This window comes from Natrix helvetica, assembly GCF_964273705.1.
Source record: "Natrix helvetica genome assembly, chromosome: 1".
Taxonomy (NCBI): domain Eukaryota; kingdom Metazoa; phylum Chordata; class Lepidosauria; order Squamata; family Natricidae; genus Natrix; species Natrix helvetica.
In genome coordinates, this window is record NC_138548.1 from 68,128,655 (window position 1) to 68,156,638 (window position 27,984).

The 27,984-nt window shown below is 36.3% G+C and overlaps 1 protein-coding gene across 1 annotated transcript in view; it reads right to left on the reverse strand.

Moving 5' to 3' along the window:
- FMN1 (formin 1) overlaps positions 1-27,984 on the reverse strand; it is a 95,396-nt gene that overhangs the window by 41,744 nt on the left and 25,668 nt on the right. Inside the window, exons 4-11 of the mRNA XM_081940609.1 lie at positions 21,569-22,305; positions 19,559-19,709; positions 15,634-15,721; positions 12,406-12,467; positions 11,971-12,059; positions 7,757-7,886; positions 3,555-3,701; positions 894-953 (exon numbers count right to left, since the gene is read on the reverse strand). Of these exons, the coding sequence (XP_081796735.1) occupies positions 894-953; positions 3,555-3,701; positions 7,757-7,886; positions 11,971-12,059; positions 12,406-12,467; positions 15,634-15,721; positions 19,559-19,709; positions 21,569-22,305 (1,464 nt within the window). The remainder of the gene's footprint in view (positions 1-893; positions 954-3,554; positions 3,702-7,756; positions 7,887-11,970; positions 12,060-12,405; positions 12,468-15,633; positions 15,722-19,558; positions 19,710-21,568; positions 22,306-27,984) is intronic.

Consider the following 27,984-nt stretch of genomic DNA (forward strand, 5'->3'; position numbering starts at 1 on the left):
TCATATTTAAATGGTTGTCCACTAGGACTCCAAGATCCCTCTCAGTTGCTACTGTTGAGCAAAGTACCCCCTATATTGTACCTGTGCATTTGGTTTTTGTTGCCTAAATGTAGAATGCCTTACTCTTTTCACCATTGAATTTCATTTTATTAGACAGTGCCCAATGTCTGGCTAATGTCCCACTTTTACCTGGCTAATGTTCCACTTTGAGGGATAGCCTCTGCCAAGTTTCATCTGCCTCTCCTACCAAATCAAACAGAGCAGGAATATTAATGGTCCCATCACCTAGGATGTTATATTTCACAGGCCTTAAGTGATGAGCTTTTTTTCCACGTGGGCACCAGCACTGTGAAATCTTCTCCCCCCTGAGGTGAATTTGACCCTGTCTCTGTTGAACTTGAGGTCCCTCAAGACCTGATTATGCCAGCAGGCCTGTGGACTTCAGAAGAAGGGCGATAGAGTAATACTTGTAAATGTAATTTTAATTGTTTTTATATTTCTCCTTTTTCTGTTCATAAGTGGCCCAGAGTCATCCGGGGGTGGCATATAAATGTAATTATAAGTACAAAATAAGTAAATAAACTAGTGAGGTGGCTCTGCTATTTTTAACAATTTTTCATTTATTATTCTTTTCAAACATCCCACACCCACAAGGGACTAAGAGATGTAGGAAGTAAAGCCGTTCATGTAGTTTATGTTTCAACTTTAATCCAAAGATGCAAAAAACCCCTAAAAGTCAAAATAATAGACAACAGGTTTAATTTTTCTCAGTTTTGTGCTAGCTTACCATCTTTACCCTTCCTGTTTCTTTTCTCATATTGGAATGGGATAAGCATAACTCTACAGAACCTTCTTAAATAATATACACAGTGCAATAATTGATAAAAATGTACCTTATCACAATGGCGTAGGTAATAAATTACAACATAATCTGCAAGACTGATTCCTGTATCCTAAAAGAGGAAGAATTGAAAAATAAGATTTGAAAATATCAGAAAATGTGGGATATGAACATAAAAAAATACAGATTGAAAAGAACATTTTACTGTAATTTATGCTTCCTAAAACTCTTAATAAAGGTGAAGTGACCACAAACTCTGTGAAAACTAATTTATAATAGTAAATAGTATAAATAATTAGTAGTAAATTGCAACTATTTTCTATTATTGTATTTTCAGGCACTCTCTTTTCAACAACTTAAGGAGAAGAAACCTAGCCAACAAACTTTTATCTCTTAATGGGGATAATACAGAATCAGATAGGTTTATAAGGTTTTTGTCATATTGTGGTTACTTCTGTCATACAAAAGTGTTCCTTGTCATGATCAGTAATGACTTGGACGGGGACTCAGTTGAAATGAGACCATCTGAATCTGTACCTGATCTCCATTCTAAAATTTGTCAACAGCCCAGAAAGTGGGGTTCTCAGGCCCCCCTCTCCCTGCTTGTTTTGTACGTATACACACGCTGAGTAATTGGGCTTGGCAAGAATATTATATAAGTATCAATGGAAATTATTTTTCTAATTAAATTTAAAACTTGGTAGAGATCACAGAATACATGATGGATATTTTAATCCTTCTCGGATCACTTGCAGGAATATTAGGTTTGGGGAAAAAAGCTACCAGAGAAAAGAAACCAAGACATTAAGAGGTTGGAAGAATCAGCTGGGCATGTTTAGCCCAGGGAAGAGAAATCTGCAGAGACATGTTAGCTCTCTTTAAATATCTGAAAAGTTGGCGTGTCAAAGGTGAGGCAGATGGGTTCAAAGTTCTTCCAGAAAATAGGGCAGGATTTCAATTGGGCATAGAGAAAAAAAAAATTGTAACAGTAAGGTAATGGAGGTGCTGCAATAGAATCTGGATGGCCATGGCATGGGAATGGATTAGATGATCTCCAACGTTTACATGCATGATCTATCATTCTGTTGTAATGCAATTGCCCCAAAGGAAAAGTCATTTTCAAAAAATTACAGACATTTCTCCTTCCAATTGCACTGCACCATCAAGGCCAGAGAGCCAGTTTGGTCTAGTGCAGCGATGGCGAACCTTTTTTGGCTCGCGTGCCATAAGTGGGGGTAGTGCAGGGGGGGGGGTAGTGCACAGGCGTGCACTCATAATGCAATGCGTGATTCCCCAGTGTGCATGCGCGCACTACAGGCGCGACCTCCCCATTTTTTGCATGCTTTTTTTTGCCCTTCCCAGGCTGCAGATACTTTATAGGAGCCTGGGGAGGGCAAAAGCAGCCTCCTCCGCCCCCCCCGAAGCCCTCCGGAGGCTTGAGGGACCTTCAGGACGCTTCCCCGAAGCCTCCGGAGCATTCAAAACGAACCTCCGAGTAAACTGGAAGTGACGTCCGGTTTGCTCGTAGGGTCGCTTTGAGCGCTCCGAAGGCTTGAGGGACCTTCAGGACGCTTCCCTGAAGCCTCTGGAGCATTCAAAACAAACCTCTGAGCAAACCGGAAGTGTCTTCCAGTTTGCTCGGAGGGTTGTTTTGAGCGCTCCGGAGGCTTCAGGGAAGCTCATGAAGCCTCTGGAGGGCCTCCGGGGTGGGTGGGTGGGGAGGCTCTTTTTGCCCTCCCCAGGCTCCTATAAAGGCTCTGGAGCCTGGGGAGGGTTTTAAAAAAGGGTGAACTCAGCTGGCCAGTGCGCACATGCGCGCTGGCCAGCTGACAGGGCAGCGCCTCGCGTGCCCTGACAAATGGCTCCGTGTGCCACCTGTGGCACGCGTGCCATAGGTTCACCATCACTGGTCTAGTGGTTTAAAGCACTAGGCTAGAAACCAGGAGACTGAGTTCCACTTTAGGCATGAAAGCCAGAAGCGTAACTTTGGGCCTGTCCCTGTCTCTCAGCCCAACTCACCTCACAGGGTTGTTTTTTTGTGGGGAAAACAGAAGGAGGAAAGAGTATTAAGTATGTTTGCTGCCTTGAGTTATTTATAACATTAATAAAGGTGAGAGATATAAAAAAATCTAAAGGTCACCTTATGAACAATGAGTTGTGTATAAAGCCTCCTATGGACCATTGCCAGCTTTTAACAGCTTAATTATCATAGAGGGGCGGGGCCTAAATGAAGGCTGGGGCCAGAATGAGGGATATCTCAGATTCTTCATTTCTGCTCCCAAGAATTCAGTTACAGCTAGCCCTCATTAGCAATGCTGTAGTCTTCCCTAGGACCTGTCCAGGGTTCTGAAGGATATGTCCTTCTGCAGGCTTACTTTCTGACCTACTCTGAATGGCTTCTTGTTTATTAATCCCTTTCCCATGGCCCTTTGCTTCAAATCGCTACTTGATGTGTCTTTCTATATAATGTAGAATGAAACAATATTAAAAATTTTAGGACATTCATAGTGATGCAGTGTCAGGAGTAGGCATTATGCTTTTCACACCAGCACTTAATTTAACATAGAAATCCCACTCCACCATCATCTCCCCCCCTCCCCAAACAAGTATTTCAGATTAATGACAGTTTTGTACAGATAATCTTCAACATACATGCTAATTGAAAGATTGAGTTAGATTTAAAATCTTCATTTAAACTGCATACTGTACTTACTCTGCTCTTAACATCTTTTAGTTTGGGAAGTATTTCCAAGCCAAATCCATCTGCTTGACCACGTGTTCGATTTCCTCCATTCATATAATTTCCAAAAGCCAAAACTAAAGCTAAAATATTTTTCACACTTTTCATTGTGATCAACGCCTGAAAAACGTAGCAAGAATTTATAACATCAGAAAAATATTACATGAAGAAATATTTTAATATTAGCTTTTCTATATAAACTTATACAGAGAAATATACCAATAGAGAAATGCTATAATTCTATAATTAATAAAATCAATTCTGGGCCATGAAATTATTTTAAGAGCCCACATTGCTCATGTTAGTAGAATATTGAATTAGGAATTCAACAATTATCAGCTAGAAAGTTAATTGGATGACTTTGGGCCTATTCTTCTTCTTATTATTATTATACAGCCATTGTGGTGCAGTGGTTAGAATGCACTAATGCAGGCTAGCTCTGCTGACTACCAGGAGTTCAATCATGAATGGCTCAAGGTTGACTCAGCCTTTCATCCTTCTGAAGTTGGTAAAATGAGGAACCAGATTGCTGGGGGCAATATGCTGACTCTATAAACCACTCAGAGAGGGCAGCAAAGTATTATGAAGCTGCATATAAAAATAAGTGCTATTGCTATTATTAAACCTTTAATTATTTCAATAATTGAAGAGATAAAAATGGAAGGCCATATATACAATACAATAGTAGAGTTGGAAGGGACCTTGGAGGTCTTCTAGTCCAACCCCATGCCTAGGCAGGAAACCCTATACCGTTCCAGACAAATGGCTATCCAACATCTTCTTAAAGACTTCCAGTGTTGGAGCATTCACAACTTCTGGAGGCAAGCTGTTCCACTGATTAATTGTTCTAACTGTCAGGAAGTTTCTCCTCAGTTCTAAGTTGCTTCTCTCCTTGATTAGTTTCCACCCATTGCTTCTTGTTCTGTCCACAGGTGCCTTGGAGAATAGCTTGACTCCCTCTTCTTTGTGGCAACCCCTGAGATATTGGAATACTGCTATCATGTCTCCCCTAGTACTTCTTTCTTTTAAGCTAGACATACCTAGTTCCTGCAACCGTTCTTCATATGTTTTAGTCTCCAGTCCCCTAATCATCTTTGTTGCTCTTCTCTGCACTCTTTCTAGAGTCTCCACATCTTTTTTACATCGTGGCGACCAGAACTGAATGCAGTATTCCAAGTGATATATATATCACACATACTTTTTAAAGTAGATGGGTTTTAGATGCAGCATATAGAAATAATTTATCATGTTGATATTTTTGCTGTTTTAACATTATTAGTTGCTAAAGGAAACACCGGATAAATGTTTTGCATAATAAATGAATATAGTAATCCCAGACTTCAACAAAAAGTGAACAAAGCACAGAAGAAATTGAAGGATGGTCGTGTTATGAGGATCTCACTCAAATATCTACATTTATTATGTACCAAGTTATTTTGTACCAAAATAAATTCTGGGCCATGAAATTATTTTAAGAGCCCACATTGCTCATTTATTTTGTACCAAGAGTTAAGTCTTGACGTGGTGCTTTCTTTGCTCTCCTGACAAGTCCCAAGGTCTGTTTCTCCACCTTAATCCACTTGAAGGATTGGGATTCGAAGGGAGGGCTAACTTCCAAAGGAAGTATAAACACAAGAAGAGGGCAAGAATCTCCCTATCTCCTTTCTAGTACTCATGAATTTGAAATCTAGATTCAGAAATTCTCTTCCCTCTGCTGGTAGATATGTAGAATTACACTATGTTTGTTGAGTGGTGAGCCAGAACCTTCTCAACCCTATTTATGAATATAGATTAAATTAGATAAATAAATTTACTTTGAGACCATTAGGTAGTAACTTAGGCCTCAGTCCAGAAGTTATACAGTAAAAAAGTAAATGAAGTTCAAACTGCAACTCTGAAGCAACATAATAGTCAGTGTCACTGATCCAACCAAGTATAAACACAAAAATATTGCATCTCTACATTACCAAATTTAAAATAAATCTGCAAAAATAACAAATTCAGATAAAGGAGGAAAAAAAAATAAAGTTCTTTTCTGTTCCAAAAGTTTATCTAAGAACCAAATGCCTAATAATAATAATAATAATAATAATAATAATAATAATAATAATAATAATAATAATAATAATAATAATAATAATTTATTTCTTAGCCGCACCCTCTCCCGAAGGACTCGGGGCGGCGTACAACAAAACATATGAAATAAATATGTGTACAAGACAAACATATGACAGAGACATATACCGAGACATACACAAGGAGGAGGTCGGCTGATGAATAAAAAACAATTAAAATACAGTGTTTAAAAAACCCCTAAATAATTAAATATAATTAAAATACCCAATTAAAAACCCGTCAGGAGCGATATGGTTAAATCAAAGTTGAGCCAGGCCAGCTACTTGGAATAGGTGGGTCTTAAGCTTAATACGAAAGGAGCGGAGGTCAGAGGTATTCCTAATATCCGGAGGGAGGTCATTCCACAGGGCTGGGCCCGCCACAGAGAAGGCTCTACTCCTAGGCGCCGCCCCCCGACACTGTCTAGTGGACGGCACCTGGAGGAGGCCCTCTCTGTGCGAGCGGATTGGTCGCAGGGATGTATGGGGCAGAATACGATCCCGCAAGTAACTAGGTCCTGAGCCATGGAGCGCTTTAAAGATAGTTATCAAAACCTTGAAACGCACCCGATAGACCACAGGAAGCCAGTGCAGCTCGCGCAGGAACGGTGTCACATGGGAGTACCTAGTACTCCCCATAATTACCCGCGCGGCTGCGTTCTGGACCAACTGTAGCCTCCGGGTGCATTTCAAGGGAAGCCCCATGTAGAGAGCGTTACAGTAGTCCAAGTGAGACGTCACCAGCGCATGAGTGACTGTGCGTAAGACGTCCCGGTCCAGTAGGGGGCGCAATTGGCGCACCAGGCGAACCTGGTGGAACGCCCCCCTTGCCACGGCTGTCACATGGTCATCCATGGACAGCCGGGCATCCAGGAGGATGCCCAAATTGCGCGCCCGCTCCACGGGGGCAAGTTGAATGCCCCCAATGGCCAATGATGGAATTAATTGGCTGAACCGGGGAGCTGGTACCCACAGCCACTCCGTCTTGGAGGGGTTGAGTTTGAGTCGGTTGTCATCCATCCAGATCCGTACGGCTTCCACACACCGGGACATCACTTCGATGGCCTCGTTGGGGTGGTTCGGGGTGGAAAAGTACAGCTGAGTATCATCAGCGTACAGATGGTATCCCACCCCGAAACCACGGATGATCTCACCCAGCGGCTTCATATATGTGTTGAACAGGAGTGGCGAGAGGACCGACCCCTGTGGTACCCCACAAGTAAGGGGGCGTAGGGTCGACCTCTCTTCTCCTGCCAACACACACTGCATCCGGCCAGACAGGTAGGAGCCGAACCACCGCAAAACGGTGCCCCGGACCCCCAACCCCTCCAGCCGGCGCAGCAGGATACCATGGTCGATGGTATCAAAAGCCGCCGAGAGGTCTAATAGGACCAGGATAGAGGAACAACCTCTATCTCTGGCCCTCCAGAGATCATCCACCAAAGCGACCAAGGCCGTCTCCGTGCTGTGACCGGGGCGGAAGCCGGACTGGTGCGGGTCTAGATAATCATTTTCCTCCAGATGTCGTGGAAACTGGTAGGCCACCACACTCTCTACAACCTTCTACAACCTTATTGTAGATTCATGAAAGCTATTCTGACCTCAAGTGTTCCTGGGATCCTTTGGATCCTGTCAGTGTTGAAATGGATGGGGAACTTTGTTTTGTGCACTTGAAAATAAACATTTGCAAGATCCATTGGCATTTTAAAGATTAGCCAATTTATTATGACCTAAGTATTCATAGATGTAAGTGAAAGCTTATGGTATGCTATAATAAATGAGTTGGATTTTGCCTATTGTAATCGCAACAATTTGGAATATATTTTTTCATTTATGATTTTACATAAACATTTAATTTTTAAAGCTGTTTAATTTTTTCATAGAAAGTCATTTTGACTTAAAATTCTTGGTATTCATAAAGATTATAAAAATATAAAATGACATTTGTTAGGAAATACAAGAATATATATTACTTTAACTAAACTTGAATTAATTTTCTATCATTTTTACTCAGAAATAGTCATGTTCAATGAACCTTAGAATGTTACAAATTCCAAGTACCTTACAAACATGATGAATAATGTCAACTTTATGATGAACTGCAGTTATTCCTTCATTGAAGACAGATTGAAAGATTATACATTGGGCACGTTCAGCAAAGTTGGAGATCTGGGATAACTCATATAAAAATCTGTGAAAATAGGAGCAAACATGTACATTTCAATCAAGTGATTGCATTTTACATTATATAATCCAACATTTCATAGAAATATTAACAAGAGCTCCTGTTATAATTTAAATTAAATTTAAACAAACAATAAGGGAAAAATGAACAATCTTTTTATCTTTACTGAAAAAGATAAATTCAATATTCCAGCACAGTGTTTCACAAATACAATCTGAAAGAAATAGAAAGGTAGCGATAGTGCCCTCTGCTGGAGACAAACATAACAAAAAACAAAAGTTCTAGTCCCATTGTGGTTATGTGACATTTGATTAGGTTCCAATGAGTAAGTATCCTATGATAATTGTATCATTCTCAGGCTTATTCCTAAAAATAATTACCCCATTTATCGGAGTATAAGGCGCACCAAGGTTTTGAAGAGGCAAATTTTAAAAAAGTAGGTAGGTAGATAAAGGGATAGAGAGGAAGAGAAAGAAATACAGTAGGTAGGTAGATAGAGGGATAGAGAGAGAGAGAAAGAGAGAGAACAGTAGGTAGGTAGGGAGAGTAGGTAGGTAGGTAGATGTTTCCAGGTGCATTTCTCCATGTGCTGGAGAAGGAAATCGTTGACAATCTGCAGCACCTAAGACTTTGTTTCTGCTGGCACAGCACTTGAGGAATGTAATTCTCATCAATCAGTTGAAGAGCTTTCCAAAAGGGGGGGGGATGTTTTTGCACTCTGCAAACCTCCCCAAAAGGGCCAGTTTTTCACAAAAATGGGTCCATTGTTTTCCGCAAAAAAGGCATGAATAGCTTTAGGGGGGCTTGCAGAGTGCTCTTTGGGGATGGGGGGGGGGCAAAAACAGGCCTGTTTTTGGTCAAAAAAATTGCATGCATAGCCTTATGGAGGCTTATAGGGTGCTCCTGGGGGTTGGAGGGGGGGCAAAATTGAGCAAAAAAAAAGGCCCGGTTTTTGCTTATTTCTGCCCTCCCCAGCTCTCTGAAAGTCTCCATAAGGCTATGCACAGCCATTTTGGTGAAGGGGGCAGGGCTTCGGGTGGCAAAAAATACTATATTCAGTGTATAAGACACACCCAGATTTTCAGCCTCTTTTTTGAGGGAAAAAGGTGTGTCTTATACTCCGAAAAATACGGTAATCTTCAAAATAAAAACTTTAATTCTATTCTATTTAATATAACATAAGCATTCTACTTTCAATAATACAGATCTACTCAAAAGTAAATCCTGCTTACTTCCATAGGGTAGCAAAATAGATACAAGATTGTATCTTAAACTTCTATCAAACATTGATGTTTAGAGTATTGAGGCTAACCCAAGGTCATACCCTTTAGGTATGATGTTCACAACATTAATCAGATCCTGTGAAGGCTCCTTATCCGAAATTTAGTTTTTATTATTATTAGCAAATCACTTTACTAATTTTACTTTGCTGGGAATTGGTTGCTGTTTGAGATTATTTTACTGCTTTCAAGAACAATTCTTATCTTGAGAATAACAAAACTTCAATATATAAATCATGAAGATTTCTATAGAGACAAAGGATATCAACATTTTAATCAGTTATGCATTAATTAAACTGAACTAGAATTCTGGCTCTAATTTAGTGTAGTGTCTTCCCTTATTGTGATGTTTGTATCTATATAAGGATTAAACCTGCTGGAAATCTTCATATCCATTCTACCTTTCAGTAGATTCAATATAACAGGTAAAATATAACTATGTCTACTTTAATGAAAAGAAGGACTAGAGGTGACATGATAGCAGTGTTCCGATATCTCAGGGGCTACCACAAAGAAGAGGGAATCAAACTATTCTTTAAAGCACCTGAGGGCAGAACAAGAAGCAATGTGTGAAAACTAGTCAAGGAGAGAAGCAACTTAGAACTAAGGAGATATTTCCTGACAGTAGAACAATTAATCAGTGGAACAACTTGCCTCAAGAAGTTGTGAATGCTCCAACACTGGATGTTTTTAAGAAGATGTTGGATATCCATTTGTTTGAAGTGGTGTAGGGCTTCCTGCCTAAGCAGGGGGTTGGACTAGAAGACCTTCAAGGTCCCTTCCAACTCTGTTATCCTATATTCTGTTGTTAAGTGTTAGGCTTCTCACTCAGTAGGAATAGTTTAGGAAGCCAAACTGGATGTTACATACATATTTGTGGATTTTCTTAAATAAAAAGCAAGTCTGGGTGATTGCTATATAAAACTGGCAGTATCTACTTCATTTCTGAAAGTTGGGAAAAAGAAGTTGCAGTCTTCGCCAGATGCACTAAGACTCCAACCCTTGAATTCTTTCCCAACATAGCTTTTGCAGTTTCAAAACATCTGAACAGCAGCAGATTTTGATCAGCTCCTTCTGTAGCTATGAATGTTCTTTGATTAGCACCCAGAAGAATCTTTCTCTCATGCTGTAGTACGTATACTGATACTAGCTGGATACCTGTGCTTTGCGACAAAACTATGTGACTGGATAATGCAGGAGACATCCGGTTCACTCCGGTTCAATCTGTTGGCTCAGTGGTCGGTGATTCAAATACATAAGGAAATATCGTTCCCACTGCCTTGAGTCCGGAAGCAGTTCCATAGGTGGAAGGCATAGACATTTTGGTGAGGTACTGATGTTTAGAACTGTACGGAGCTCCAGACTGCTCCTGAGTGAAGGAGTGGAATGTCTGCCGGTTTGAACTAAGGTAACAGAATGTGAGGCAACAGAGTTCTTTTCAGGTGGGGAAGGGAGTAGAACTTTTTAGCATCAGAGTGTGTTAATTACTGTATAAGAAATACTAATGATCTGATGGTCATTTTGAAAAATCTTTTCTTAGCAAGCACCCAGAAGCCAAGAAGAACATACAGTATGTGCTAAATTTCAAGTTTGTAGGCTTTAAGGTTCTGGAGATTTTGTGATGAGTGAGTGGATTTGGCTTTTATAGATGATAGATAGATAGATAGATAGATAGATAGATAGATAGATAGATAGATAGATAGATAGATGACAGACAGACAGACAGACACCAATCCTTGAACCAGGATACATCTCTAATGTAATACCATATATCAAAGCATTTTATTGCTTTTCTCACCATTACTGGAAGCATAAAGTTCTTTCCAATTTCACCGCCTTAAAAAAAAAAGGATGAAATGCTTCCACTTGACAGCAAGGGGAAGATAAGTTGCCTTAAACTTCTCTCTTGATGCTACATGGCATCAAATATGTTATTTTAGTAACAGGAGCAGCAGCAGCACCATTTACCATACAACACTTTCGTGGCGTTTTCTACCATCTCCAAAAGGTTACAACTGAGATGACTGGGGTGTAGGAAAAACTTCCTAATAGCACAGAATTTCAATCTGGGTTGAATTTCAGATTTTTTTTGTTTGTTTATGGAAAAAAGTGATAGCAATTAGGGGTATCCTTAACCAACTATATAGCCTGATTCGAACTTAATTTTAACAGGATTGTTAAAATCTATATTTTAACTAACAGGGTTAGTTTTTTAAATCCATATTTCCTATATTGAAGAAATAACTCTGGGTAAGTTGAACTCTCATTCACCTTACGTGGCATGAAAAAGGTAACGGTTTGAAATTACAACAACAAATATTTTGATTAATTAAGAAATTCTCCTCTCAGATTTAGCAATGGAAGAGGCTGCCTACTTTTCCAGAATCTCTGCATTTTGAGATTTTTTTTAGCAAAAGCGCAGATAGACATCACCTAATACTGGGCTACCTACATCAGGTGACAGCCTGAAGCTGATCTTGGGTTAACTATAAAAACTAAGGACAGCCAGACTAGGAAACCAGCAAAAAATGTAGGATTATAGGCTAGACTGGGAAACATTAAATCCTTCAGAGCACAGCAGTGGCCAAACCATTTCTATACTATTGTCAAGAAAACTATGTGAACATGTTTATGAAGTCATCATGAATCCTACTCAACCAAAGGGAAATGAAAAAGCAAACAACAATGGGGCATTTGGGAATTCCTTCAGACATGTTGTTCTGTCATAATGCTGTACCAAGCATTCTGCTTTTCAAGACTATTTTGAATGACTGGGAAATACATGGGGCATCTTGCCCATCTGGTCTTACTGTTCAGGTTTGTCCAGAAGCTTAACTTCTTCTTCTGTTGAAGTGTCATAATGCTGCTTTATTTTTTCCAGTTCATCCTTCTGTGCTCTCTGTAGATTCAGTGACAAAAGCAACAGGGAGATTATCTTACTTCTACTTTTGGAAGTATGAAAGATTGAATTAGCTTCAACAATTGTAGTCGGTTACAATCAAAACTGAGATCATCTTACATTTGTATGGTGCAAAGATTGGACTTATTTAAAAGTACAAATAAAAAATATATCCAGCACATACTTATGGGCAGTTTTTGATGCTTTGTATACAATCATACAATGCTGCTGTTTTGTATGCTGAACTGACATTTAATAGGCTTTTTGGTGAAAGATAATGGTCCAAAGCCTTGTGCCAAAGGGAGAGATTCATCTGGTTTTACTTCTAACCCTCAGTATTACTTACATTTTCATATAGTGCTTCCAATGTTTCTAGGTCAACTACTGAATCATCCATATTTAGTACAGCTGTTGAAATAATAAAATAACACATTAATATGTTAACTGACTTTGTTGCTTATCTGTTGCCATGAACTGAAAACACTTGGATAATGTTTCTTTTTCAGTTGAATACTTCTTGTATGCTGCCAATATCATAACTCTCCCCAAGTAACCCACTGTAAAAAAAAAAGAAGGCTACAGTTCTCTATTTTAAAAAATACATATTTTACTGACCATCTGCGCTGGAGATTGGATCAGTAGGATACATACCAGGTGATTAGATGATTTACAATGCAGCGGACAGCATAAAATGGCACAAAAAGCAGACAAAAATATTGTGATTCTCTAATCACTTACTATGAGTCTTTATAGGCAAGAATTCACTCTGAATCAAACTCTCCAAAATGGTCCGTCTTTTGCTCATTTCTGCCCTCCCCAGCCCCCAGGAGCAGTCTATAAGACTTCTAAAGGCTATCCATGCCCTTTTTTGGACAAAACTCCGGGCCCGTTTTTGTGAAAAACGGCTTGTTTTTTGCTCGTTTTTGGCCTCCCTACCGCCCCAGGAACACTCTACAAGCCTCCTAAGGGCTATTTATGCCTTTAAAAAAAAAACGGACGTTTTGGTGGAAAATGGGCTGTTTTGGGGAGGTTTGCAGAGTGCAAAAACTTTTTTTTTAATTTGCCTCTTCAAAACCTTTGTGTGTCTCATACTCTGGTGCATCTTATACTCTGAAAAATATGGTACATAAGGACAATTAGTGTAGTATTGCCCCCACTAACACATGTATAAAAAGCAGGTCAGAATCACAAATTCAAAAACAGACATAAAAATACTTGGCAGCTGCATTTCACAAGAAGGCAATATGAACAGCATATGGTTCTCAAGTGATTTCTCTGAGTATACTAATAGAAGGACATTTTAATTGCAAACTTTCACTATTTTCTTCTAAACCCAAAACAAAGAACATGGATAAGAAACGACTAGACAAGATTTAAAGTTTACTATACACTCATTCAAAAGGAAATAACATTTTAAGGTTCTGTAGTTTTAAGAGCTATAAATGTCATCTACAACTAATTCCCCAAACTGGAGTCCACATGTCTTAGTCTATAATTTACACCAGAGCTAGAATCAAGTCAGAAAAATCTTTGCCAAAATCTTTGGTTATCCGCAGCTTCCAAGAATTGATACGGTCAATAAACTAATTGGTAATTCTAACAAAACTATTATTAATCAAACTCAGAGAAGCAGAAACCAGCACCAGAGATACCCCTTCCCCCCAGGGCAATCAAAGAAGAAACAATGACACTAATCAACACATCCTGTCCAAACTTGTGTAAGGCTCATAGGACCAGCTCTATCATTAAATATTAAATTCTGAATGAGCAAAATATGCAAAAGAAATTCAGTTAATGACTTCAGATGCATTTTAATAACATAAAATGCATAATAGTAAAAGTTACTTCTACTATTTTACTGTTTTATAAAAAATGCTCTAACACAGCAATCTATTTTAGACACAAATGTGGGCTTAAATGCTGGGGATAACTCAGTAGCTTTATAAAATCATAAGCAAAGATTGAGGCAATACGCTTATATTGTGGGAAAGAGCAGATGGGTGAGTGGGAAACCTTCATAATTTAATCTCAGCTGGTCCACAACAAGAATAATAATAAAAGGATTCTGGAAAATCTTTTGGAATGAACAGGTCTTAAAAATGCCCAAATACTGTTAAATAGCATTTTAAAATTTCATATTAAGTATCAGTTTGAAACAAGAAGAATTATAAGGTGATTTCTTGTCAACAGGGAAATAATAGAGAATCATTTTGAGAAGACAATAAACTGAGAATGAAGCACCTACTGTGTTACATATCTCATTTTACGAGACATAAACCCTATTTTAAACTGACCTAGAACTATTTTCATGTTTTTTATGATTCAGAAGTCAAATCAAACTATAAAATTACTATGTACTCTCTTTATCTAATATTATTCCCTTTAAACAAGACAGGCAGCACTGATCTACCTTTCTATTAACAACAAATGCCACTCTCTCTCTTAAGAAACATCTGTGGCTGATTTTTTTCCACAAATGTGGCAGTCTTCAATTTGTTGGCTGGTAATCAAATGCAAACGTAAACATCTGTCTCCCAGATGTATGGAGCAACATATTGCTTAACTATATAGAAATTGTGAAATATGTCAGTTACTGGCTTATAGATGACTGGAAGTAGAAAAGTGTCAGAATAAAAAAGAAAACCACCCTTAAGAATTCTCCTTTTAAAAAATTATTTTAGATGTGTTAGGTTTCCACAGCAAACTTTAGTTTTCCTAAATATTAATTTCACATAATTTCACATATAACTTTCACATGTACTAGATATTTATCACTAAGCCAATTGTGATTTGAGAGCAGAATCTTCTATATATATATATATATATAAACATGGCTGTGTGTGTATACGTTCCAGTATAACTCTGGAATGCCTTGAGCAATTTCAACCAAACTTGGTACACAGATGACCTACTCTCTGGAAACAAAATACTGTGGGGATAAGACACCTCTAACATCCCTTGGCGTGTGTGTGTTCTGTTAAGATACAGCCTGTTGTACCTTAAAATGGCTTCTACTGTACAGCACAGTGGAGTTGCCATGGTAATGGTTTCACAGTACTCCACAAGAGTAAGGGGGAGAATCCAACATTAGAAATTATGTTTGATTCGGACATTTGTGAATGTCTAATACAGTATTGGGATAAACAAATATCTGGGCAATGTCGGGTTAACAGCTAGTACTTTTTAAAACATAAACGATATGGAAAAGCTGGAGACAACTTCAAGTAGAGCCAAGATTTTCTGAATTTCAGTTATATGTGAAAAACAGTTGCAGGAAATAATAATTATGATTTAAGTTTTTTTCAAGGCAATTTGGCTAATCTCCAGATGACAGGATGCTCTCGAGATGTGATCTTGCTGTAGACCAGCGGGGATCTTCTGATAGCAGGGAAAAGGTACATATGGAATAACTATTACCAATAACTGAAAAAAAATGTAATAAACATTCAACAGAGATATAATGCGTGATATAACATTTATATATGGATATACTGAGTCAAGTTATTAAAGGGATATAAAATTTTAAAAAAATGTTCATGCATATCATTTCCATTGAAATAAAAACAATGCTTACCTTGTTCTATGTCCTTCATCTCCAGATGTAAACTAGATATCAGAATTCCTACAGTTTGAGATCTCTTCCCATCCAATAATTTGATAATCTGGAAATAAAAATACCCAACCAAGTCAGAAAAAACTAACTTTATATTTATAACTTTCTATATTAATCTAGTAACTAAATGCCAATTATCACAACCTTTTTAGATTCATCAAGATTTATTTATTTATTCATTCATTTATTTAATGGATAAAGCCCATAATTTTTAATTTGTTCTGACAAAATGCAATATTATCTCTGCACAATTTAGAAGTTATACAATCCTAATATCTAACATGAATGATTTTCAAGATATTTTAATAATGCCACCTTTTTAACTTATTGGTTAGATTAATCAAAGGACATATATATAATGTTGTATTTGTACTGATAAATAAATAAAGGGAGACTAGTATAGATCTATTTCAAGCTAATTAGCTCTCATCAGCTAGCCATACCCTTACTGGGATTTGAACCTGGGCTGTATGATATCTTAGGCAGGAGTCTTAGCCACTAAGCCACAGGCTCGCCTCCTTATCAGTTGAGCCAGGGAAATAGGTATGTATTTGTGTTACAACCCCTGGTATGCCTAAATATGGGAGGAAGGTCACCACTCCCTCTTTCTGTCCTTCGGCTCATCACAGAAGACCATGCAGGCAGAAAACCATATTTATTATTTTTATTTTTAATGTTGCCTGCAACATTAAAAATAAAAATATGGTTTTCTGCCTGCATGGTCTTCTGTGATGAGCTGAAGGACAGAAAGAGGGAGTAGTGACCTTCTTCCCATATTTAGGCATACCAGGGGTTGTAACACAAATATATATATATATATATATATATATATATATATATATATATATATATATATATATATATATATATATATATATATATATATATATATATATATATATATATATATATATATATATGCCATATACTTAATTCTTTCACTGAAAGTAGTAGATTTTAGATTTAAGTTTTTCTGAAACTTAGTTTTATTATTAACATATACAGTAAAAATGCAGTAAATGAATAATCGAGGGAATTAATAGAAATAAATGAATAAGTGAGAACAAATTATAGTCTGGATGTCTTTTTCCTTATTAAGAAAAGGCACCTTGGAGTAAAAATTTTCACATGGAAAGTTTTATCATACATCTTTCTGAAGATATACAAGTTACACAATGAACGTGACAACAGGTTAATGTCTAATAGAGGTAATTATTGTCTAAAGTAGGGTACAATTTGTATAGCACTTACTGACTTTGAGACAGACCTTTTTAAAAGAAACTTCTTAGGCTTTCAAAAACTTCATTAGGCATGCCTAATATTTGAAGTAAAATCTTTCCTGAATGTACTTTTATTGTGATGCTTTTTAGGGGTGAAATTCAGCAGGTTCTGGAGAACCGGTAGTGGAAATTTTGAATAGTTCGGACAACTGGCAAATACCACCTCTGGCTGGCCCCAGAATGGAATGGGAATGGAGATTTTGCAGTATCCTTCCCCTGCTAGGCCCACCAAGCCACGGCCACAGAACCGCTAGTAAAAATAACTGAATTTCACCACTGATGCTTCTCCAAATCGTTAAGTATGCCCCAGAGATAGATCAGAATGAACTTGCATAGCCTCTCCCCATATATCCCATTTAAAATTGCAAATAACTATTGTGGGTTATTTTTAACATAATTTTAAAACCACAGATGTTGATTTCAGAATAACTAAAGATCAAAAGGAATAGCTTGTTAGAACCAAGATACAGAACTCTTGCAACACTAACATGGTTCGGTATTGTTGTGCCAAAAAATAAATTAACAATTAAAAACAATTTCATAACAGAACATAACTTCATAACATAACTGTTAGCAGTGAGAAGAATAATTTCCCTGTATTATAGCAGCACAATAGCAATTTGTAGAAATATAACAGTATTAAAATCACAAAGTCTATAAATAACTTCACATCTGAAAACCAACTTGTTACCATTCTACAGAATGCAAGTGCTGATCTATAATAAACTGCCCAAACAATACCTTTTAAGTTACGTATTAAGGAACAAGGAGTTTAGAAAATGGTTGAATAAATAAATACTGTTTGAAAAATTGTGTGACATCTGGCAATAATCCTACATTATAAAAGCTGCTGAAACTCACAGCAAGGTTACACTGGTCAAATTCTGGTATAAAATGCTGATGCAGACGTCTCAAATCGTTTTTAGAAATACCATGAAATAATAATTTATAATCTTTCATAATTATGAAACAAGCAATAAACTTGATGACATTCTCTTAAAATATAAAAATGTTCCTCATTCAAAATATTGACATTCACTGTAAATGAGAACATGTGTTACTAATTATATAAAGCCAGTTAGAGGCAGAAAACCCATTATCTTCTGTCACTGATATAGTAATGGCCCGCACTAAAAAGCTGAAAATGATGGATGGAGCCTTATTTATATTGTGCAGGTGACACAAATTATCCCCTTTCTTTGTACAAAGAAAGTATAATAGCCTCAGTTTGGTAATGTTAGGTTCCATAAGAGAAACTGGCATATGGCAAATAATAAGCCTCAGCAAAATTGAGTTATTTAAATTTCAAAAAATATTATCTGAGAAATGTATTTGACAATTTTCAATCAACATTTCAGGTAATAACCACACCGAAAACACATATACTTTCTCACAGCAGAAGGTGAATAGCAGATATGCTTCCTTAAGGCCTCATTACAATATATCGAGAAGGCCAGTTTTGCTTAGTGGTTAAGGCATCATGCTAGAAACGGAAGATTGTGAGTTCAAGTCCATCCTTAGACACGAAGCCAGAGGAATGACCTTGTATCAGTCACTTTCACTCAGCCCTAGGAAAGAGACAATGGCAAACCACTTCTGAAAAACTTTGCCAAAAAACTAATACATCTTGATTGTCTGTAGCTCTCCAATTCATTATGTACTTACTGTATTTCAGCTACATCTCCTTCTCTTTTTCCTATCAAACAATTTAGTACAAACTAAAACTGTATAAACAAATGGCCATGGATAGGAAAACAGAATCAATCGAAGATGTCAAATGATAAGACAAGTAATATGGTTTAGCATGCAGTTGAAATAGACAAATGTATGATTTGTTTCCAGAGGGACAGTAGAACACAGAATGGCTATGTTGACTACATTTAATTTCTGACCATGCTTAGATCCTTAGAGATTAATATCAAAACTATACATGCAGCTTGGTCTCATTATAAATTATGGCTTAGTGAATTGCCTAAATAGATCTTATTTTACAATCAAATAACCCATACATGTGAATCCAGTTTTTATTTTAGGAAAGGTAGAATAATAGCAATCTGTTGCTATTACTGAGAGTTCTGTGCAAAATACAGATTCGTTCTATCTAATTCTGTTTCTTTTCAAAGCAAAATAATTCATATTTAGCATCTAAAGAAGATTGCAAAACATGAAACACTGTCTTTAAAATAACTTTCAATTTCTGTTGCCTGATTGGTTTTAAAAGTAAAAGGAGCTTCGTAAATTTAATTGGGGGCACTGCCAAAATATAATGGCATATGTACCAAGGAAGATTTAATTTTAGGTTACAGTTATGTGAAATGTAAGGATATGGTACTAACAGTCATCTTCTTTATTTGATGGAAGTACTATTTTAAAGGGCTAATTAACAGCCTGAAACAAGTCTGAAAAAAAATTAATCCCAGATGCTGGCTTTCATAAAAATTCTTGGCGAATCAGAAACAGATTACTTTTGTCCAATTTGGCCACAGATTTTTTTTTAAAATTTAAATGTTATTGTAATTTTTATTCTATGCTAAATTCAAAATCATTAAAATAAAATAAGGTTTTTTTTTTTTAAAAAAAACAGAGTAGTTGGAAAATAAAAATACCTTTTTTGTTTTTATTTTCTTTTTATAAGATTCAGCTAGTGCTTTTTTCTTTTCCTGAGCTGTGTCTTTTGAGAATAAGTATTCAAATTCATTTGTATCACAAAGATTGGGTTCTTCTAATGAGTCCCAAAGAGTTGGCATTGACTGTTGACTAAAATAAGACAAAAAAAAGAGAAACATTCATAAATTGTCTCTTAAAGGTACAAATTTTTTGCAGATAGATTAAGATCACTTTTGAAAGAAATGTTTCATATGAAGAATTGTATAATGCCCAACAGTTATTTCAATTGTTTTGGTATTGCATAGATTACAAATTGAAACTATATGAACAAATGGCCATGGGTAGGAAAACAGAATCATTCCAAAATGTCAAATAATAAGACAAGTAATATGGTTTAGAATGTAGTTGAAATAAGACAAGTGTATGAAGAACTGTATAATGCCCAACAGTTATCTCAATTGTTTTGGTATCACATGGATTACAAATATTTTTTAAAATTATTTTATGAACGAGATTTTCTTCGCTCTTCTGTCCACTATATATATACTACTTTTTTTATTTTTAGGAAAGCTTGGAGTAGAAATGTAACTCTTCAAAATCTTTTATTATTATAGTTGGCTATGTATATCATGCTCAGTTTAGTGTGACACATGAATTAAATTGGAATAATTCGTACAAGACCACTATGTCTTCTTCAACAAATAATGATTAAAGGAAAGCCTGAATTAGCAATTGATCACAATATTTGAAACCAATCAATATTTCCTCACTATTGCTGTGGATGAAACAAGGTGAAGAAAATATTATCAGCAGAAGGAAAGGACTATCTCACAGAATACTCTAACATTGTCCACATTCCTTTTGTAACGTTTAAGTCACAAAACCTATTGCTGAATACTGAAATCTACAATTCAAAACAGTCTTTATTTTTTTCATCTATTTTCCATTGCCTTTTAGCAAAGGAAATTATTCCAGACAGATTGTTTTTCTCTTTTTTTCTGAAGAAAAAATGTTTTCTTCAGTAGTAGCAATCGACATTTTCTCTCCAGCAGGGGTCACTCAAGCAACATTCTACTTATCACTAGTCTCTCCCCCCCCCCCAACGATATGGTCATGGAAAGAAAGAGAAGGAAAGGTAAAGGGACGTCAATGTGGCAAATGGACTGATGAGATATTATTGATAAACATAGTATACATGTCAATGTCTATGACAATAAGTTGATTCGCTAAATAATTGAAATTGCTATCATATTCATACTATAGAGTAGACTGTATGGTATTTACTTCTAAGTAGTCATCTGCAGACTGATGCTATGGGGCATGGATATTGCTGTTCTGTGAGATTTCAACTAAGAGTAATTAGCAGGGAAATGAGAAACAGGTTTGGCATTCTATTATATCCAAGATATTTTTTTAAAAAAAGGTTTAAGAAAGAAATGTACGAGTGATCGCTAAGGGTAGATAAGGAAGATAATTTCTCATTCAAAATTTACTTTTAAGGGTGTTATTTGCGATTGCAAAGTGTCAGGTTTCACAAAGATATTGGTTATAGTATTATCTTCCTTTGCTATGAATGCATTACTCTTTTCAATAGTTCACATGCATTTAATATAGCAGCAAAAATGTAAAAAAAAAATCAAAATATTGCTACAAGCTGCAAGAATACCTTTACTCTTTTCTCTGAAGCCATTCTAAGCAACTATATCATAGGTCATCCTAGCAATACTTTATGTCAAATGGCATTGTTGTGTAAGCCACAAGTATAGGTCTGATCAAGAAAACTTTAGGAGTTATGGGAAAAAATATTTGATATCACAAAGCAGTGTAAACAAATTTTCAAATTTCTCTTAATCTATTTGATTATTTCTCATAATTTTGGCTCTTGTTCACTTTTTCTTTGGTGAATTGCACACCCATGCACACATGTATTTATGTATTATGTAAGTATATGGCTATACAATATACCCATACCTTCTACATATAAGCAAGAAGACATACAGTAACTGTACCTGCTATTTGATATTTGGATTCTGTTCCAGTAGAGCGGCCTCATGGGACAAGAGGGTTCAACTTCGGGTTTTCGAGGACCTTGACTCATTGAAGAAAAATTAGAGCCAAGTGGCAGTGATGGCGGCAGTGGCGGTGGCGGCGGAGGTCCTGTTCCTGTTGGAGGTGGCCCTGGTGGGGGAGGTAGAGATGGTTGATGAACACCAAAAGCTAAAGGAAGCGGTGGTGGTGGTGCTGGCGGCGGTGGCGTTTGGGCAGAACCTAAGCTTGTTGGCAACGGTGGTGGCTGTGGTGGGATTGAATCAGATAGCGAGAGAGGAAGAGGAGGAGGTGGTGGAGGAGGAGGAGGTGGCGGCACTGTTTGGTCCAACTTTGAAAAAACATTCCCTGAGGTTTGGCCAGAACTGCATATTTCCTTATGATCAGCTGAAGCCAAAACATTGTTATTCAAATAGGGTTTGGAAAGTTTCTTTGGAATTTTCTGATTATTTTTTGGTGTCCGTGCTTCATCTTCATTTGGCTTTATAAAAGTTTCTCTATCTGTCTGGATGCATACATTTCTGTATGTTTTTGGTGGGTTGTCATCTTCAGTGGATACACAGGCATCCTTTGCTTCTTCACCTTGCTTGTACAACTTATTTTCCAGTTCATTTTTTAAATATAGAATGTGTTCCTCAAGCTTTGTTATTGATAGAGCATGTTCTCCTCGAATACGAAAGACTTTGAGTTCAAACTCAGACTGCGAAAAAATATTGAAAAATCAATGTATAAACCATTGTGAAACCTTTGCCTGATTTAGTGTGCACACCATTTATGATGTTTTACAGTGGTCTCCCCCAAGCTACTGTTCTCCAGGCATGTCAGAATTAAATTTATCCCCCTACAGCAAAAGAACATTCTTGACAAGAGAGTTTGTCCAATGTAGCTGGACGATACCAGACTTCAGGAGGTTAATCTGAGCTATTAATTGCTCTTTGTCTTATGAACTTATTATAAGTAAAATGCCATGGTGTGTTAGTTAGATTATTGTGCTCTGTCTACAAAAACAGGTGTATTTTCAGCAACATATTTACACGGGAAAAATGTAGTCTTCTTATTAATTATGCATCTTGGCAGCATATGATTTATTGAGCTTCCTGCTTTGTCCCCCCCCCCCCTTAAAATGTGAGAGTTTATTCATATACTGATCATTCTAGGATACAATTTCTGTGAATCATAATTTTGGAATGAACAGTCCCATATGCTGCCTTCTGACTGTAGGGAAAAAATAACAACTTTTTAGTTTGCATCATTTCTACTTTCCTTGCAACCAAACCAAAAATGTTGCATACTACTTCATAAGAAAAAAAAGAGGCTTTGAAGTAAACTCTTATATCCTTTACCAGACATTCTTCTTTCCAGGAAAAGGGTAAAGGGGAATTCTCAGACTATATCAAAGGTTATCAGAAATAATTTCCTCTGAAGATCAAAGACCATTAGAGAATCATGTAAACATTATGGAGACCATTCTCTACATCTTGGAGCATGGCACATTGTTTCTACTTAGTCAGTCATGAACTGGAAGAAAAACCAATAGTCTGTATGAAAACATTTAGGTTGCCTAAATTCATAATACCTATACAATACAATATATGCCTTCCATGATAAAGTAAATATAGTATAAATCTGCAGCCATGCCAGCAGCTGAGATTCCTCTTTGGTAATAATAAAAATTCTACTGATATTTATTTCAAGCATGCAAAGTATACTAAGAAATATTAGGCATAATGCAGCAGTTTATAACCATTCAATAATATTATTAAAGCACTATAGGCATTATAGGACAAATGCAGCTGATAATGACATATTTTCTTAAGGATTTCCCCCTTATTCCCTATGGATTTTAGAGATGCATAAAATATATTGCAATAATCATTTATTCAGTGCTTCTACAAACACAGTTATCACAGACCTGACAATTATTATACATGGGAGGTCTGATTCAGGGCAAGTCATCTTTATATATATGTGCATTTTTCCTTGCAAAATATTAAATAAAATATTATTGTTACTTATGTTTGTAAACATTAATGGGATGCAAGAATAAAGGTTCTGATCCAGAAAGGATTATCAAACCAAGGTCGGGAAAATCTTTAAATTATCTTCTGGTCTGGGACATCAAGCAGAAGTGATGCTTTTTCTCCTCTAGCCATCCAGTAAATTGGTAAAAAAGATTGAATTTCAAATAATAATAATAACAAATCACAAAGTAACTATTTTTTTCTTTTCATTACAAAGGGTCACTGTTTAGCACCACTCATATACTGAGCTGATACCTATTGACATACTAGCTTCTTGGGAAGAACACTTATGTATATGAAGGCCAATAGCAGCTAAAGAACTGACAGTTGTGATTTCATGTTGATGTTATAATAATTTACTAAACTTGCATGCTGTTCAACTCTCAACAACTCTGGGAAGCTTCCAACAATCACTAAATTTGAGCTATTAGAAATACTTTGGATTCTAATAATTTTGTGGCATCAAACCATGTTGCCTCCTGATAAACAACTGATAATAGCCAAGAAGGGGGTTCAATATCCTTCCATGTAAAACTTAGTGGGATACGTTACAGGCTGTTTTCAAATTATGGATTATGTGTCGCCAGTGAATTATGGGGAAATAGGAAACATGATTGGAAGCGGACTCTGCCATAGAACAGGAATAAAGTCTGGAATAAGAAAAAGGAAGCATTATTGAATTTTTTTTGTGATTGCTGTCAGAACATGTTCCCACTTAGCCCAGAGTTCTGAGTCCAGTTCTGCATGCGCAAGGCTCGTGGCTTGTGCACCCACAGTTGGATTGCTGTCAAAAATTGTTCTTGCTCTGCCTATGCAGCAGCTGCACAAGCAAGAAGCTAGCTTATCCAAGCAAAGCAAAGAGGAAAGCCCAGCACATACAAATCTAATAAAGATTCTGGCTTAGCAGTTCAATACTTTCTCATGCTCTGCCAGTTTGTCCAAGGAAAAGCCCAAGGCAACTTTTGAGAGTGCTCTTGCCTTTCATACAAGCCAATGAAGTAAGCATTTTCTACGGCTGCTGTTCTAAACAGTGAATAATAATCCCAAATAAATGTGGACTGAATGAGAAGTGATAGTGGCTGTTTCCAAAATAAAACCCATATTATGGGAATTTCAGCCTCTTTTCTGTCTTGCAAAAAATTCTCTCAGTGTTGTTGTGTGTGTGTATTCCAAGTGGGACTGTGCACACAGCTTCCAGATGCTAGCATCTTGTTGTTGATCCAAACTGCTGGAAATCAACCATGCAAAAGCCAAAGTTATTATATTTACCAACTAGCATGCCAATCACCCCACATTTGGAAAATTGACAACTGCCCTATAAAGGCATTTAAATATCTACACATTTATTTCCAATCATCATCTTCCTCGAAATTTACCAATTCAAAACTTTTTCAGTAATTAAGACACATAACCAATAGTGTAGCTAATATCTAACCTTGAACAAATATTTTGAATATGTTGAAATATAATACACTGATATACATATTTTATAACAGTTAGAGGGAAATGGTGTTTTTAGAGCCCCCAATGAATTCACAATGTTAGAAATTAGCTAGGGACTCTTAGCCTGAACTAACTTTGTGTTATCATCCTAAGAGGCCTTTAGAATGTCTTGAATTTTGATGTGGTGTAACTCATCTCTTCTTTGGACACAGCTTTTCTTCTACTTTTAGTCCTAACAGTGGTAAGTAGATCTCTTCTCCTAACAGCTTGTTCTGCCATTAGCAATATATTGCTTTAGCAGGTGGAAGTGACTCATACCTCCCTCCTTTTACTGCCTAACAAGACTTAGTGTTTTGCAAAGTAAATAAACAAATGGGTGTGCTTGAGTAACCAGACCTGAGCTGTAAAACATGATACAGCAAAAAAATGCAGATTTTTATAGCCCAATCCTTCACATGTATATTTGAAAGCAAAAATACTATACACATGCATGTTTTATAGTACTTAATCTCAAGTAAGTTTTACAGAAGGACATTTGGTAAAGTTTATTTCATAACGAATCTGGTAGAAGTATAAGGTAGCACAGTATTCTTTCGTATTCTATGATACTTTGCGACCTCACTTTGACTCTTGTTACTTGCCCATAGGCAATTTTCTGGTCAAATACAGGAAGTCCTCAACTTACAACCATTTGTTTAATGATCGTCCGAAGTTGCAATGACACTGTAAAAAGTGACCTATGATCAGTTCTCATACTTATGACCATTGCAGCATCTCCATGGTCACGGGATTAAAAATTGGGTGCTTGGCAACCACAAGTATTTACAATGGTTACACTGTCTCCAGATCATGTGATCACCATTTGCTACCTTCCCAACTGACTTCCAACAAGCACAGTGCAAGTGGGGGGGGGATCATTCATTTAATGATTGCATAGTTAACAACAACTACAAATAAAATTATAAAATTGACCACTTAACAATCACCATACTCAGACATGGATATTCTAGTCCCAATTGTGGTTTTAAGTCAGACTACCTATACTATAAATTCAATACTTAGTTCTAACATTTATACAGGGTTTGAATTTTTGAATTTTAGGATCCTGACTTACCTTACTGTTAAATTTGAAGACTGCTTATAATAATAAATTAGTATTTATTAATCTATTATATTAATTTAAGTAAATATTAATTAGTATTAACTATTAACATTAAAATAAAAAGACATACTATAAAAACAGATAAGTATATGATGAACTCTGTGAGATGTTCCAGAAAATGAAGATTTGTTTTATTTACCAAATAATTAAATTTGTAATTCTCTTAAAGAATTTAATAAAAGTGCACCCCAATTCTTAATCCAGTTGCTCACTTCATAGAAACGTTATTTCTTTTCACTTTCTTTTGAAGAGATCACCATGATAACTACCATGTTTTCCCGAAAATAAGACCGGGTCTTATATTAATTTTTACTCTAAAAGACTTATTTTCTGGTTATATCTTATTTTGGGGAATATGGTACTAAATGTGTCCATCTGGCTGACAATTTTAACTGGAATTTATTTTTGGGATTGGGCTTATATTATGAGCATCCTGAAAAACCATGCAAAGGTTTATTTTCCACTTGGGTCTTATTTTCAGGGAAACACGGTAACACTGAGCTTTGCTTTGCAATGAGTTGCTCATATTCAATAAAGTAAATTCATTTGAGTATTTGTATTTAAGTTGTGAATTTTCCACCCCATTAGGATGCAAAATATATAGCCAGAGGCCTGGACACAGTGTAAGATAATCACTGCAAAGTGTTGTGTAAAAAACATTCTACAAAGCGTTAATATTTCTAAGATAGGAGAAAACAGGAAGCAACTAACTTTGTAACATTTTTGCTCTACCAGCAAAAGAAAGAGATGCGTAACTGACCTCTAGTGGATATTTTTTTAAAATGATTTTTTATAAGGTTTGCTTGTATGTAACAGGCAAGGAACCCCGTCGTTCTCCAGATGTTGTTGGAATAATTTTCCATCAGATGCAGCCAACATAATCAATGGCTAGGAATGATGAGGACCGATCCAACACCATCTGGAGAACCATAAGGTCCTAACCATTTTGCTTTAAATGTCTCAGAGGATGAAAGAGTTGATCTTCCCAAGTTTGCATTATCCAGAAACTGAGAAATTCATTATCCGTCCCCCCAATCAACGGGAAATAGGTATAGACCCAGGTTGTTTTGGACTCACAGCATTTCAATGCAGCATAGTTCAATGAAAACATTTAAGTTCAATTAGAAAAAGGATATTATCAACAAAGATTGTAAAAAAGTTTATGTACACATCAGGTGCCCTGGATATAAATGCAAAACACAAAGACATAGACTTCTCTTTTCATTTAACTTACTCTTATGTTGAAAATGTTTACTAATGAAGGAAAATAGAATAATAGAAATATTACTTTTTGTAAATGTAAATATTTATTCTGTATCCTTTTCTTTTCATATCAGACATGTGTGGGTTTTTGAAGCAATGGATCATTTTAACTGATATATATATATAGTTACCAAATAACAAAAAAATGAAGACTCTTACATACCAGACTTTAAATCCTTGTTACTGAAAACCCAATTGTGGTAAATAGTTAACAAAAAAAATCCATATATATTAACCTAAAACTCATATTTTTCCTAATCTTTAAGTACCAGGATGGTTACTTTAAGCTAAATGAAGTAAACAGTTAAGCATAAATGACAGGACTGATTGATGATTGATTTATATTATCCTGTGGTCTCTTTAATAGTTAAAAAAGTTTGGCATTCACAGAGGTCTACTATGTCTCTAAGGAAGTGTAATTTGAGACTGTTTAAAATTCTGACAATATTTGAAGATGAAAAATATTTTCAATACAGAAGATGCCTAATAA